The sequence below is a fragment of the Podarcis filfolensis genome (genome assembly GCF_964270895.1).
Source record: "Podarcis filfolensis genome assembly, chromosome: 15".
NCBI classification, from domain to species: Eukaryota; Metazoa; Chordata; class Lepidosauria; order Squamata; family Lacertidae; genus Podarcis; species Podarcis filfolensis.
This window is the reverse complement of record NC_139618.1, coordinates 10,606,532-10,621,424: the sequence shown is the minus strand read 5'-3', so window position 1 is coordinate 10,621,424 and position 14,893 is coordinate 10,606,532. Positions and strand designations below refer to the sequence as shown.

At 45.9% G+C, this 14,893-nt stretch overlaps 1 protein-coding gene across 5 annotated transcripts in view; it reads left to right on the top strand.

The window, feature by feature from the left end:
* Window positions 1-14,893, top strand: part of AUTS2 (activator of transcription and developmental regulator AUTS2) — a 669,531-nt gene that overhangs the window by 227,820 nt on the left and 426,818 nt on the right. For all 5 annotated transcript variants that reach the window (XM_083587452.1, XM_083587454.1, XM_083587453.1 and 2 more), the window contains one exon: window positions 8,763-8,864. In XM_083587452.1, the coding sequence (XP_083443578.1) occupies window positions 8,763-8,864 (102 nt within the window). The remainder of the gene's footprint in view (window positions 1-8,762; window positions 8,865-14,893) is intronic.

Sequence of the window (14,893 nt, the reverse complement as noted above, 5' to 3'; positions counted from 1 at the left end):
GATAAGACCTTTGGAGCAGGCATTTTCAAAAAAAAGTTTTTTATAAACCGGCCTAATGTACATGGACGAAGGGTCATTCTAGACTCCGGACAATAGCTGTGTGCCTCCCACTCTTTACTTCTTACCCCAGTTCTCATTCTGCTGAGTGGTGATGTGAGGGACCGTGCTGAGGAGGGCTGCACTGAGGACGAATGATGGGAGCTCAGAGGATACAAGCTCAGATTACAAGACATAGGAGTGACATAGATTAATAGGGGTGGAGGGGGTAATCCTTAATTGGGGGCACCGCTGTTTCAAGGAGGTGTGTTCTTTGTTCTCTCGCTGTGATTATTAAAGAATTCTAAATGGTAGGATGTTCCTTCATTTGATCTCCTTATCTACTGCCATGGGGAGAGGAAGCCTGACAGGTATCCTGGATTCCTAGACCCAGAGTCTTACCAGATAGTACCACAGTGGTCATGTGGTTTCTCAGGTAGCAAACGGGGCTGCCTGGTGTCTTTATTTTCCATGAAATGTCACAGAGGGCGCATGCAATACCTTTGAGACCTGCTGCGCAAGCTTGGACTAAGCCATCTTTGAGTCATCGCATGTTGTCTGATTTCAGGCAACCCCTCAGACAGATTCTTCTTTCATTCTGGTCGCCGTTCCTCATTTAAATATGGTGGGATTGTGTGGCTTGTTTCTGGCAGCTGAAGGAAGCACTTTTGATATAACAGCTAGTTCCAAGTCCTGTTATCTTTGATGAGGAACACCACCCAATGCTCATGTCTCGCATGAGCAGAAAGATCATAAATCAGGTCATAAATATAGGATTTTCAGTTGCCTTTGAAGAACGTTTGGTGCACATGGTATTCATAACAAAGTCTTAGCTGACTTTCGTTCCACCCCCTCCAACCAATACAAATTTTGGCTTCAGCTAAACTGAATTTAAGGGCCATTTCTGATATATTCACATCTCTCTCCCCTGCCCGCCACCCCAATCCCCACCCAAGAACCTAATAAAAAGAGACATGGCACCATTACAAGGGGTTAATCCATGCATTTCAAAAGGAAGGCGTAATTAGGAACCGAGTTCCCTTCTGAAATCCCAGTTATACATATACATCAAAGCCATCCAAGGGGTATATTTATGCCCCATGGTATGGATGGTCTCTGTGAATGCTCGTGAAGTGCCCTGCTGATTGCTGATTGAAAACAGTTGTTAATTCTCTACTCCACTAAATTCCAAGTGGGGGAAAAAAAACTTTCCTTAACAAAGAACAGATTGGCAAGACCCAAGTCCTTACTGTGTGGAAATTAATGGCAGATGCCTAGGCTGATAGTTAAAATGTTTCATTAGATGCTAATGTCTTGCTGTGTTTTTAATTGTTCAGAAATTAGCCTCTAGAATATTAAAACCATCTGTTTGTTATCATGATGAAACAGAATACTTAAATAGTTATTAATTTTGTGGGGCTTGTTTTTCCCCCCACTCCCCTCCCTGTCTACAAAACTTTGATCTGTTGAGATTTTGGGGAATGTTGGCAGCAGAAGAAGGAATACACACACACACACACACACACACACACACACACACACACACACACCTACCGTCCTTGATACCCAAAATATCTTCCCTAGATGTGTACCACCCATATTTTCCATGGCTGCTTTCTTTTGTAAATTATTGGTCACCAAGGAGGAGCTGACATTTTTTAATGCATGTTGGGAAAGCGCTGGAGCTTGCTGAGCTTGTATAATGGTTGATTTAAGGTGTAATATGGGACATTTTCACATGCTGATGTTCTATTTGGGGGTCCTGGTGGGCTAATTTAAAGATCAAATCTATCCACTGCTTGGGAAATGTTCATTGTTTATCTTCCAGTGAAGAATATTATGCATCTTTAGTGCTGGATAGGTATTCTATCAATGATCGTTTGTTATGGCAATGTAACCCGCCTCTCCTTTTTGTCTTGGTTTTGCTAATTATGAACTTCCTTCACTATTTATTTTTTGGCTTTCAAAATTGGCTCGCTGTCTTTTAGTGTATGGTTATTCTAAAGCAGTGCCTATTGGGACGTGTCGTTTGAGGGCAGGCATGCAGGCAGCTGCACAGCAGTTAATCTCCTGCTCTAGAATAGGCTAATAATAATAATAATAATTTATTTCTTATACCCACACATCTGATTGGGTTGCCCCAGCCACTCTGCATGGTTTCCAACAGAAGCAACAACAACATCTAACATTAAAAGCTTCCTGAAATAGGGCTGACATCAGATGTCTTCTAAAAGTCAGATAGGTGTTTATTTCCTTGACATCTGATGGGAGGGTGTTCCACAGGGTGGGCACCACTACCAAGAAGGCCCTCTGCCTGGTTCCCTGTAAGTTCACTTCTCACAATGAGAGAACTGCCAGAAGGTCCTCAGCGCTGGACCTCTCAGTGTCTGGGCTGAACGATGGGGGTGGAGACGCTCCTTCAGGTATACAAGGTCATTTAAGACTTTAAAGGTCAGTACCAACACTTTGTATTGAGTTCAGAAACATACTGGGGGTCAATGTAGATCTTTTAGGACCACTGTTATGTGGTCCCAGTAGCTGCTCCCAGTCACCAGTCTAGCAGCTCCATTCTGGATTAATTATAGTTCCCGCATCACTTTCAAAGGTAGCCCCATGTAGAGCATATGAAGCCTGGGCCAAAAATATTTGGCACACGGAGTGGACTCCATCCTTGCTGTAGGGTTTTGGTCTTGTTGGAGTTTGGTGTATATTGTGTGTGTTTGTGTGTACTGCAGTGGGGTGCAGAAATAAATAGCCTGGTAAGAGAGCTTGTTGGAAGAATAGGGAAACTTTAGGTTTGTTACTTGTGGCAAACAAGACCGTTCTGAGTTTACAGGTGGTCTTCATGTAGTCGGGAGATGCACTTGCAACACTACCTGGAAGAGAAGGTGAAAGGAAGTGAAGCCTGAGAGAAAATGATCTACTCAAGAAGAGATAAGAGAGGGAAAAAGAGGTTGCCTTTCAGCTTCAGGTAGCTTGTTGCAACATTGTTGCTTTATTCCCAATATTTTTGTGGGTTTTTTTTAAAAGAATATTGCCAAAAAGCAGGCACAAAGTAATGTAAGCATGACTGTTGGAAATTGCATAGTTTTGCTGCAACAACTGAAAGGAAAAAGGCTTTAAGGCAACCTGCTAAGAGAGGTATGGAACTGAGTGCTTTCTGCAATTGCAACAAATGAAGAGTATTTTGGTGTACTTTAAAGGGCTGAATTGCAACAAAGTATAGGCTTCTCCTGACCCTTTGCATTCTAATGGCTGCACAGTGAGAAATATCACTGTTAAAATTACACCTTGCCAAGCACGTCATTGTATCAATCAGTCTCCCCTTGCTGTTTCAGTACTGCAGAATCGTAAGCAAAGAGCACCACAAGCCATCAAAGCTCCGGAGATGAGCAAAGTTTGGCTCCTGCCTGATTCTCCTGCCTTTCAACTTTTCTGCGTGAAATAGAATAAATAGAAACCTCGGTTTTCCAGTGCCAGAGTTTCAGCAGTTTCCTCCTCTGCTTCTCTCTCTGTGTGTTGTATATACAGTGGTACCTCGGGTTAAGAACTTAATTTGTTCTGGAGGTCCTTTCTTAACCTGAAACTGTTCTTAACCTAGGTACCAATTTAGCTAATGAGGCCTCCTGCTGCCGCCGCGCGATTTCTGTTCTCATCCTGAAGCAAAGTTCTTAACCCGAGGTACTATTTCTGGGTTAGCGGAGTCTGTAACCTGAAGTGTCTGTAACCTGGAGCGTCTGTAACCCGAGGTACCACTGTACACACACATCCCATAGGCTGCAAAGGTCTGTTGATATATTAGTAGCAAGAGACCATCCAGGGAGGCCGTTAAACTCTTGGATGGCAAGGGAGTCAAAGGCATGCTGAAGGAGGAGAACGAGGATGCAGAGAAGCTAGATGAATTATCTGCATCTGTTTTCACAATGGAGGACATAGGGCACATCCCAGTGCCAGAATTATTTCAGGGGGAGAGTCTGAACCGATTGAGGGGATGAAGCAAGTACGATCCGCCTTCTGTTTATGTAACCCTCTGCTTATGTAAACTTTGGGATGTGCGCGCGGCAAACCCAGAAGTATTTTACTGAGTTTTGCTAGGCGCACATGTGCAGAAGCGGTCTGCGCATACGTAGAAGTGGACCTCAGGTTTCGGAAACCTTGGGATCCGACCAGACCTCTGGAACGGATCCCGTCAACAACCAGAGGTACCACTGTATCCTGTGAGGAAAACTTACAGTGTTCAGGACTTTTGAGTTTAGAGAAAAGGCGAGTAAGAGGTGACATGATACTAGTTTATAAAATTATGCATGGCATGGAGAAAGTGGATTGTGTTGCTGATAATGCCAATGTTGTGGCCACCTGTCTGTTCCTGCATTGCAGAGGGTGGACTAGATGATGATGATGATTAATTGAATTTATATACCACCCTGTACCTTTGAGGTGCTTCTCGAACTCTACAATTTTATGATTCTGTGAATTTTTAGACATCAAATGAAGTGGAATGTTGGAAGATTCGGGGCAGAAAGAAAGTTATTCTTTCTGCAATGCACTGTTAAATTGTGGAACTCGCTTTCACGGGAAGCAATGATGGCAGCCAACTTGGGAGGCTTTAAAAGAAGATTGGTGGGAGAACCACATTGCAAAATTAGGATAAGTGTGGATTTCAAAGGATAATTGTCTTTTGGCCAATGCGTTCTTTTGGAAAGTGAGAGTTAGGGAGGTTCACCTATAAATATGAAGTGAATTGGATTTCCTGCCCCTTCCTAATGGCAACCAATCCTTTCTGTCAGTCCACCCTCTTGCCAGGCAAACCTCCCATTCAAGGCAGCAGTGGGCAAGGATACAAATGTAATTCCAATGCTGTGGAACACTATTTAAGCAGAGATTCAGCATGCACCTTGTGTGTGTGTGTGTGTGTGTGTGTGTGTGTGTGTGTGTGATTTTACTTCCAGGCATCACACAGAGACTATTTTTTAAAATGCCTGCAGGCTGATGAAGTTCTCTAAAGTGCCCTTTGAGTAGCTAGTTGTTTAATGTTTGCTTTGCATGGTTTTTCATTTTTTCATGTTGTTGCACAGTGCCCTGATGCTTTGTGAGAAGGTGAATACAGGTGGTGCTGTGGGTTAAACCACAGAGCCTAGGACTTGCCAGCAGTTCAGAAGGTCAGCAGTTCAAATCCCCGCGACGGGGTGAGCTCCCATTGCTCAGTCCCTTCTCCTGTCAACCTAGCAGTTCGAAAGCATGCCAGTGCAAGTAGATAAATAGGTACCGCTCCGGCGGGAAGGTAAACGGCGTTTCCGTGCGCTGCTCTGGTTCGCCAGAAGTGGCTTAGTCATGCTGGCCACATGACCCGGAAGCTGTACGCCGGCTCCCTTGGCCAGTAAAGCGAGATGAGCGTCGCAACCCCAGAGTTGGCCACGACTGGACCTAATGGTCAGGGGTCCCTTTACCTTTACCTTTAATTAAAAAAAAACCATAAAAAATAAAATGGGGCCCCTGTGACCCTCCAAATTCTGTTGGTCTCCAGATCCTATCAGCCCCAGCCAGTGTGGCCAATGGTCAGAGGAGATGGGACTTGGACCCCAACAAAAATCTAGAGGACTCTAGGTCCTGCCCCCCCTTTCCCTGAATCAGATGGCACATCCATACCCAATCTAGATGGGTCATGGTCTGACTCAGTCGAAAACTATTTCCTCAGGGAAGAAAGATGGTGCTGGGTCCTCCCCCCCCCCAAAAAAAAAACCAATGCAGGGAAAGAAGGAATGGTGGGTATTGATTCATGGTCCCCCTATATATATATATATTTAAAGAAGACATGCAAGAACTAAATGAGGCTTTGTGGGCTGAGCTATTAACTTGAAAACATAATACTATTTTAAGCCATTTAGCTGTCTGGCCACATAAATTATTCAAGTTTCAGAAGCCAGCTTGCAGTTGGCTTGCAAGGAGATAATTGGGAAGTTGCAACTGTAATGGCAAAAACAGGGCAGGATCAATCAGACCTGGAGATGTCTAATACCAACAAGGAGCAATTAAGCAGCTATCAAGAGCAATTGCGCTGATCGCCGGTGCCCTTTTAACATGGAGTGCCAAAGCGCGGAGAGCTTTTTGCAGTTTGTCAGGGGCTCCAGCTCCTCTGCTCACAGTTGCAGGAGGCTAAGCGGAGAATATTTCCTGTATATTTGAATGCACTGAAGGGCAGGGAAGGCGTCTCAACTTCATGTGTAATTTGTGCATGTGTTTGTTTGCATATGCATCTTCTGCGGCAAGAACGTGAACATCCTGAGCAGAAAAAAAATCAATTATGGGTTGCGGACATGATCCATTACTGTGGGATGACAAGCACTTATTTGTTTATGCATTCAAAGGATATATCAGGTTAGCTTACAAATCGTGCTGGAGGTTGTGATTTTCCAGTCTCATGCAATCTGGACCTAATGGTCAGGGATACCTTTACCTTACCTGGAGGCAACTATAGGCTGGTGTGTTCGCTGAATACTAAAAGATCCTTAACCCTTGGATTAATTTGATCCAACCATAGGGTGGCAAGAGTCCCATGAGTGAGCTCATCCTACCTTGTTTTTAAATGCTTGGCAAGAGGGGCATACCAACTGTTGGGAACCTTCTGACAGTAAGAGCTATTCAACTGTTGAAGGGACTCACTGGAGAGTTTTATACAGAGTTTAAATCTGCCAGGTATTCTTTAGCTATGATTATTACACTGCAGGGGGTCAAAATAGATGGCCTTTGAGGTCCCTTCCAGTTCTACAATCTTATGATTTTATGACATCTCCGTACCTTCCATTTGGTTACGAACTTTCTGCCTTACCTGGGTACCTTGGAATCTGGACTTCTTCGCTTCCCACTTGCTGCTGAGCCTGTACAATGATCAGCCTCAATAAAGAGCTCTTATTTCTTACAAGTAAGAGATGCTGTCATTGGGTTTTAGTGATGGGAGCCTGACAGGACCAGACCAATGCTAATCAAATCAATAGTATCCAGGCTAGTGGCTTGTTTGTTTCCCCTGGTGCTTTGTTTTTTTTTCACTTGGCTGCTTGGTCAATGGGTCCATCTGCCATTGGGGATCTGATCTCGTTAGATTGTCAACCAGCTTTAACACCGAGTGAGGAAACATTTGATCATTGTTTGTGTTGCTTTCTGCCAAAGACCTAACAAAACTCCCGTCACCCCGAGGCTCAGCAGAGGCTGGGGATATTCTCCGCACAACTTTCAGCTATTAGTCAGTGCTCAGCCAGGCTCTTTTTTTATTTCCTTCCCCTGGGTGGTAGTTCCAGCTGGTTAGAGGGAAACAAGTGAATCTCAGCAGGTGTCCATTTTTTCTCAATGCAATTTTCATGGAAGCTGGAGGACTGAGGCATCTAAGCCCAGGACTTTGGAGGAGCAAAGTGAATGGTACAGAGAGCAAAACAAACCCAGAAAGGAGACCTGCTACAATGGATGTCTATCTCTATTTTCTTTTCCCAGTGCCTGGCTACTGAGGGTTCCTTTCCATTCTTTTTTAAAAATAAAGTTTCAAACTTAGGGCCATCCCACCCACCGCTGTTACTGAGACAGTTGCCTCAGGTGTCAGGCTGGGGACAGTTGTGGAGGATGCCACATCTGAGGAACCTCAACAGCTGCCCACCTGCAGAGGCTCACCTCCTCCTCCTCTGCTTCTCTGCATAGCTCTGAAGACCCTGAGGAGTGCACCGTTCACCATTGCCTGGAAAGATCCAGGTTGTTGCTGCCACCACTTGCTCCTTTCTCTCCCCCCCCACTGCCTTCAGCTTTCCAGGGCTTCCCTGGGCCACTTCCATTGTTGTTGTTGAAGGGAAGAGAAGGAAAAGGGGGCCATCTTGGGTTGGTTCTGTTCAAACTATTTTGCATTTATTTGCTCTCTCATAAATGCTCCTGTTTACATTGTAAGACTGTTATCTAGGGGTTGGTAGTTGTGAAGAGACTGCAGTTCCATAATGACATACGCCATGTAGTGACTTGGTTAAGATGTGCAAGAGCTGGCATAGGCAGGGTTCCCTTATTTGTGTCAGCACTTAGCCAATAGTTAAACGTGGAACAGGAGCCAGGTACTGACCATCATTAGCTACACAAACATTAAAAGGGCCTTTCTCAGCCAGGCTCAAACTGCTTGCACAGTTGCCCAACAGATGCCCCTATGGGGAGTCTGCAAGAAGGACCCAAGTTCAACAACACTCTCCTCACTTGTGATTTTCAGCAGCTGGTGTTCAGTAGCATACTGCTTCCGACAGTGGAGGGGGAATGTAGCCACTGTGAGTCTTAACCTCTGTGAATTTATCTAATCCTCTTTTAGAGCCATTCAGTTTGCTGGCCACTACGACATCTTGTGGCAGCAAACTCCGTAGTTTCACTATATGCTGTGTGAAGTAGTGCTTCCTTTTGTCTGTCCTGATTGTATAGCTTTATCCTCCATGAATCATGCCTAGCCCTCTTTTAGAGACACCCAAAGTGGTGTCCATCACTTGGTGATACTGGTGGCAGGACAAGGACCACAATTCCAGCATGTTGCGCGTGTGTGGAAGGAGGAAGGAACCAGCCTATAGGGGGAAAGGCAGCTTTGTGTGTTCAGTCACACAAGCCCGGATGGCTGCCTTTGCACATTTGACTTTGTACATTTTCCACACCTGGCTCGATACCTTCAAAGAGAGATCCTGAGATGAGATCCAAACTTTGATTTATCTCTTGTTCCACAGCTCAAGCCAGGCCAGAACAGCTGCCGGGACAGTGACAGCGAAAGTGCGAGTGGAGAGTCGAAAGGGTTCCATCGGAGCAGCTCCCGAGAGAGACTCAGCGATGTAAGTGCAACTTATTTTCGGGTACCACCTTGTTAATAATAATAATAATAATAATAATAATAATAATAATAATATTGTATTATTTATACCCCACCCATCTGGCTGGGTTTCCCCAGCCATTCTGGGTGGCTCCCAAAATAATAATAATAATAATAATAATAATAATAATAATAATAATAAGGCTATAAAACATCAAACATTAAAAAATTTCCTACACAGGGCTGCCTTCAGATGTTTTCTAAAAGTCAGATAGTTGTTCATTTCCTTGACATCTGATGGGAGAGCGTTCCATAGGGCGCGTGCCACTACTGAGAAGGCCCTGTGCCTAGTTCCCTGTAGCTTCACTTCTCGCAGGGAGGGAACCATCAGAAGGCCCTCGGAGCTGGACCTCAGTGTCTGGGCTGAACGATGGGGGTGGAGATGCTCCTTCAGGTATACTGGGCTAAGGCCATTTCAGTGGAAATTGCAATATTATGGGGCACTGCCCTACCAACTGATGTCTGCCTTCAGCCAGCACCCTCTCCTGCCTCCTTACTTACAGCCAGTTGGTAAAACTGCCTTTCAGCTTCCTAATGATTACCTCAGTGTCACGCTTGTAGAGAGTAGATAGGGTCAAAACTAGCATTAGTTGTCTCTGCCTCTCATTGGCCTTAGCGCCACCTGCTGTTGGGCTCCCTGCCTTCCACCAGCTCTGCCAGCTCTGATGGGCACCAGCTACCCCTGTTTCGTTTTTATGACTACTGCTTCTAGTATGGAAAGTAGACGAGCTAAGAGCATCTGTTTTTGCTAAAGATTGTTGACTTGGCCTCTGATTCATCCTCTGAACACTTACACAAATTAGCAGCTGAAGCAGCACTGGCTTCAGAATTCTGGGGGCTCCAGACCTAAAGCTGCAGTTGTTGGCGCTTGCTTCTGAAGATAGGTATTGACCGGTTGATGCTGTGAGCAGATGTGTGACTTTCTTAAGTTTACGTTGTTTGCCATTTCAAGTTTTCTCCATTTTGAATCATTGCTTTACATGTGTACAATGGCTTAAATTCTCATTGTTCCTCTTTCAAACATGCAAACCAGCCATTTTGTTATACAGTGGTGCCTCTAGATGCGAATGGGATCCATTCCAGAGCCCCATTCACATCTAGAAGCAAACGTAACTAGTGATGGTACGTCTGCGCACGTGCATGTCACTTTTCGTCACTTCTGCGCATGCGCGTGATGTCATTTTGAGTGTCTGCGCATGCGCAAGTGGCAAAACCCGGAAGCAACACGCTCCGTTACTTCCGGGTTGCCGCAGAACGCAACTCGAACGCGCTCATCCCGAAGCACATTCAACCCGAGGTATGACTGTACATCTTGGGACCAGGATACCTGAAATATTGTCTCACACCTTATATACCCATTTAATCACAGCACTCTGAAAATATTAATGTATAATACAACTGTAAATACTTGGCAATCATTATTAATTATTTCTATGCAATTTCACACACACATTACTTTCCAATCAAAACTAAATTGTATCAATGTAGCCAAAATATCATTTGAATCCCCAAGTCATGATAAAACTTTTTAGCAACCCCTCATTTTTTGAATTTGAAAGGTGAAAAATTCAACACACCCTAAAATTGGATAGTTTCTGCCTTTTACATAAGCCAGGTTCCACGTATTTTAACTCTCCGTATGTTTGAAATTCTATTATTTTGATGTACCGTATTTTTCGCCCTATAAAGCGCACTGGCCCATAGGGCGCAACTAGTTTTCAAGGGGGGAAATCAAGGAAAAAAATATGACCCCCCCCACAGCTCTGGGAGCAGCGGACAGGCTGCACGCAGCCTGTGCGCTACTCCAAGACCTCCCTGCTTTTGCGGGAGGTGGCGGAATTCCCCCACCTCCCGCAAAAGCACGCGACTCCTGTGGGCTTTTTGACCAGGAGGGAGAAGGGACTGAAACGGCCAGTCAGTCCCTTGTCCCTCCTCGGGGAAAAGCCCCCAAGAGCGGCATGCTCTTTAAGGGTGCGTGGCTCCTGCGGGCTTTTCTACGAGGTGGGGGAATTCCCCCACCTCATAGAAAAGCCCTCAGAAGCCGCGCAGCCTTTAAAGAGTGCGCAGCTCCTGCGGGCTTTTGCGGGAGGTGGGGGAATTTCCCCATCTCCCGCAAAAGCCCACAGGAAGGAGAAGGGACTGACTCGGCCAGCCAGTCCCTTCTCCCTCCTTGGGGAAAAGCCCCCAAGAGCGGTGCGCTCTTTAAAGGCTGTGCGGCTCCTGCGGGCTTTTCGACCCAGCTTGTGGGGCTGGCGGTGGGGGGAAGCGCTGCTTTCCCCCACTGCCAGCCTCAAAGCCGGGTCGGGGAGCAGTGCTAAGGCATCGCGTGCCTTCCCGCTGCCTTCCCAGCTTGTGGGGCTGGCGGTGGGGGGAAGTGCTGCTTTCCCCCACCGCCAGCCTCAAAGAGCAGACTCTCCTGGCTTCAGCGAAAGCAACGCAAAGCCTCCGGAGCGCAGGCTTAGGAGGCTTCGCGTTGCTATCGCTGAAGCCAAGGAGCCTGCATTCGCCCCATAGGACGCACACACATTTCCTCTTCATTTTTGGAGGGTAAAAATGTGTCCTATAGGGCGAAAAATACGGTATTTTACCAGGTTTGTGACTGTATAATAGCATTTGTTGTTGGCCTCCACCATAGCATGGGGCCCCCAAGAAATTGCCCAGCAGCAAATGAGGCCCTCAACTAGATGAACCTTGGTTCTGTTGTATAAGGCTGGTTTAGGCACTGCAAACAGTGAAGGCTGCTCCATGAGGGCATTGCCTTAACAGCCTCAGTCTGCTCTTAGCTGGCTGCCATTTGCCCTGCCTTCTTCCTTACTGCTAGTCCAGAGGGTGGCCCTGGCTGGAGGAGGATGGGGACAAAACTAGAATCAGCTGACTCTGCCTGTCATTTCCTCAGTAGCCTCCTTGTCCTTCTCCCTACCAGACCCAATGGGCACCAGCCACTACCGAACACAATAAAACTGACACATTTCACAGAAATCATAGAATTGCAGAGTTTAGAATACAGGAATCACAGCTAAAGAAACCCTGACAGATGGCCATCCAACCTCTGCTTGAAAACCGAAGAAGAAGAAGAAGAAGAAGAAGAAGAAGAAGAGATGGTGGAGGAGGAGGAGTTTGGATTTGATATCTTGCCTTTCACTCCCCTTAAGGAGTCTCAAAGCGGCTAACAATCTCCTTTCCCTTCCTCCCCCACAACAAACACTCTGTGAGGTGAGTGAGGTTGAGAGACTTCAGAGAAGTGTGACTAGCCCAAGGTCACCCAGCAGCTGCATGTGGAGGAGCGGGGAAGTGAACCTGGTTCACCAGATTACGAGTCTACCGCTCTTAACCACTACACCACACTGGTTCTCTTCTGATGGTGAACAGCTCTTACTTTCAGGAAGTTCTTCCTCATGATGCCTTAGCTCACATGTGTAGGCTATGATACCACACAGATGAACACTTAACAGCAAAAAATTACAGCTCAGTTGGACTTTTCTTTCCCCTGGTTTGGGGTCACCTAATCCTAGTCATTGGCCAAGAGGTTGTAATTCCATTTTGAGCCAATAAGATTGCAGCCAACTGGCATTCCTATGTATGAGGACATGGAAACAGCCATGTGGACCAAACCATATATTTTTTCTAAATAAAGAAATATTTCACGAGAGGTACCAAAGATAAGCTGAGAAAGTGGATCGTTTTTCAGACAAAACTGAAAACAAAAGTTTGGGACTTGAGTGGTTTTGGCTTGGCGTTCATCTCAGCAGCCGGAGCTTTGGAAATACCTAAGTTCTGGAGACTTTTGTTAAAATCACAAGAACTGACAGCCCTGGGATAAATGGGGTGTGGGTAATTGTAATCCATCCCCACCAAGGAAAAACCCGATCTGTCAAAAAAGCTTGGCACCATCTCCGCTAATAACAATCCTTCACACACTTTGCTAACATAGCAGTAATTTAAGCATGCTTTTCCTCCGAAGCCTCACAATCTCCAGCTTGCTGGTGACTTTGACTGAGAGACATAACAAGCACGCGAGGAGATAAATATCTTGCTAGCCAAACTTGTGGTGGCCTCCAGCCTTTTTGTCAGATTCTTTTCGTTATGAAAAGTAAATAGTCTTCTACATTTTCCTCCAGCTCAATCAAATGAAGAAATATTGTCTGCATTTCTTAGCAACGTTTTGTGAGGCTTCCAACTTGTTGTAGCAACAACAAAAATCCCGTCTTCAGCCGGGATTCGGAAATTGTTTCTGTTTGGTGAGCCTTCCTGGGATGAGAGATGGCTCACCGGTTGACTCCTAATAAAAAGGGGAGATGGGAATTTTGCTAAAGAATACGCAAATAGCAGTGTTTGTTCATTGAGAGTTATTAGGGAGAGGGATTGTCTGCCTTTGAGGGATGAATGAGCACTTACGATCCTTTACATGGCTGCCAGATTTGGGCCACATTCATACCATACACTTAAATCACTATTATAACACTTTAAATGACCATTTCTTCCCCATAGAATCATGAGAAGTGTAGTTTGTTTAGGGTACTGAGAATAGTTTGGAGGCCCCTACTGCCCCCACAGAGCTAGAGTTCCCAGAGGTCTAAGTGATGAGGCTTGATGGTTAAACCATCAATTGATTGATGGTTAAACAATTTGGTAAATTGTAGCTCTGTGAAGGGAATGGGGAGGCTCCTAGCAACTCTCAGCATTGTAAACAAACTATGCTTCCCAAGATTCTTGGAGGAAGCCTTGGCTGTTGGTTCAGTAACCTCTGGTGGACCAAAGGTTCTCCACAGCTGTCTTCCATTGTGGGTGGCCTTGTTTGAAAAGAGGAGCTTCAGCCAACCCAGGTGATCTTGTTCCTCTCACTAGTGGCAGAGGTCAGCGTTGGCTTCCCCACACACCAGCAGTCTGAGAGCAAAGGTCAGTTTGAGTCAGGTATTCTTCCAAGCCCTCTACAGCCACTCCTTCTCTAGTCAATAGCTGAGGTCACATTGCCCTGACGTTCTTCCTGGGAGAGTCAGGTTGCAACCTTTGTTCTTGTGGTTGATGACCCAGTGACATAGCCCCATCCGAGTCCCGTTGCCGAGCAAACAAGGACTAGCTAAGTCCCCGAGGAACTCTTGCCTGAGAGCAGAATCCACATAAAAAGTCGGACAGTCCAGAGGTCAGGGATTCCAGATGGTCACAGAGCCAGGGATCCAGTCCAGAAGTCAGGGAATCCAGATGGAGACCAGGAAGCAGCAAGGTAGGGCCAAGAACTGCAGGTGTTGTTTCCAGCATCTGACTGCTGCTGAGAGCTCTATTTTAAGACAGCCAGAGCCATCTGGTTCTCATCAGTGCCTTCTCCTCTGCAAAGACTGATGGAGTCACTTCTCCCCCTTCAGGTTGCTGTTCATCAGGTCAAGCTAACTCCTGGCCCATGACACCCAGACTAAGAAACTTAGGTTGCAATAAGAAACCCAAGTAGAGTAAGAAGAAGCAATTCTAACAGTAAATACCCAGTTGGCTGAAAATCTCACGAGCTGGCAAAGATTGTGGCTGTGTTTCCACCATTGATTGGCGACAGCTGTGGAGGCAAAGTCAATCTTCCTAAGTGGGTGAAGATGAGGATCGGCAGAATAATGGCTTCCAAACAAGCATCCTTGTGTTAAGGGAGGCACAGGCTGCGAAAAAGGCACAAACGCAGTGGAGGAACTCCGACTGCATTCTCTGAGACGTCTCTCAGAGCAAGCCTTAGATGGGTCATGGTTCTGATCAAATACAGATTTTATCTCCCCCCCCCCCGTCCCCTCGCCTGTAATTCAGTCAGAGAGAGAGAGAGAGAGAGCACATCTCTGAAATAAATTAATGAACAGAAAACTTGCCCTCTGGTAGATTAAGGGCAATTAATTAGCCAACAGCACTTGACACCATGGTGATGAATCCATGTTGAGTCCCCTAAACCTTCCTGCCCCCTCCGCTCTTGCTGTATCTCTGCTTCTGTTGGCTTTGGGTGGCGGGGAGGATGACAACTTG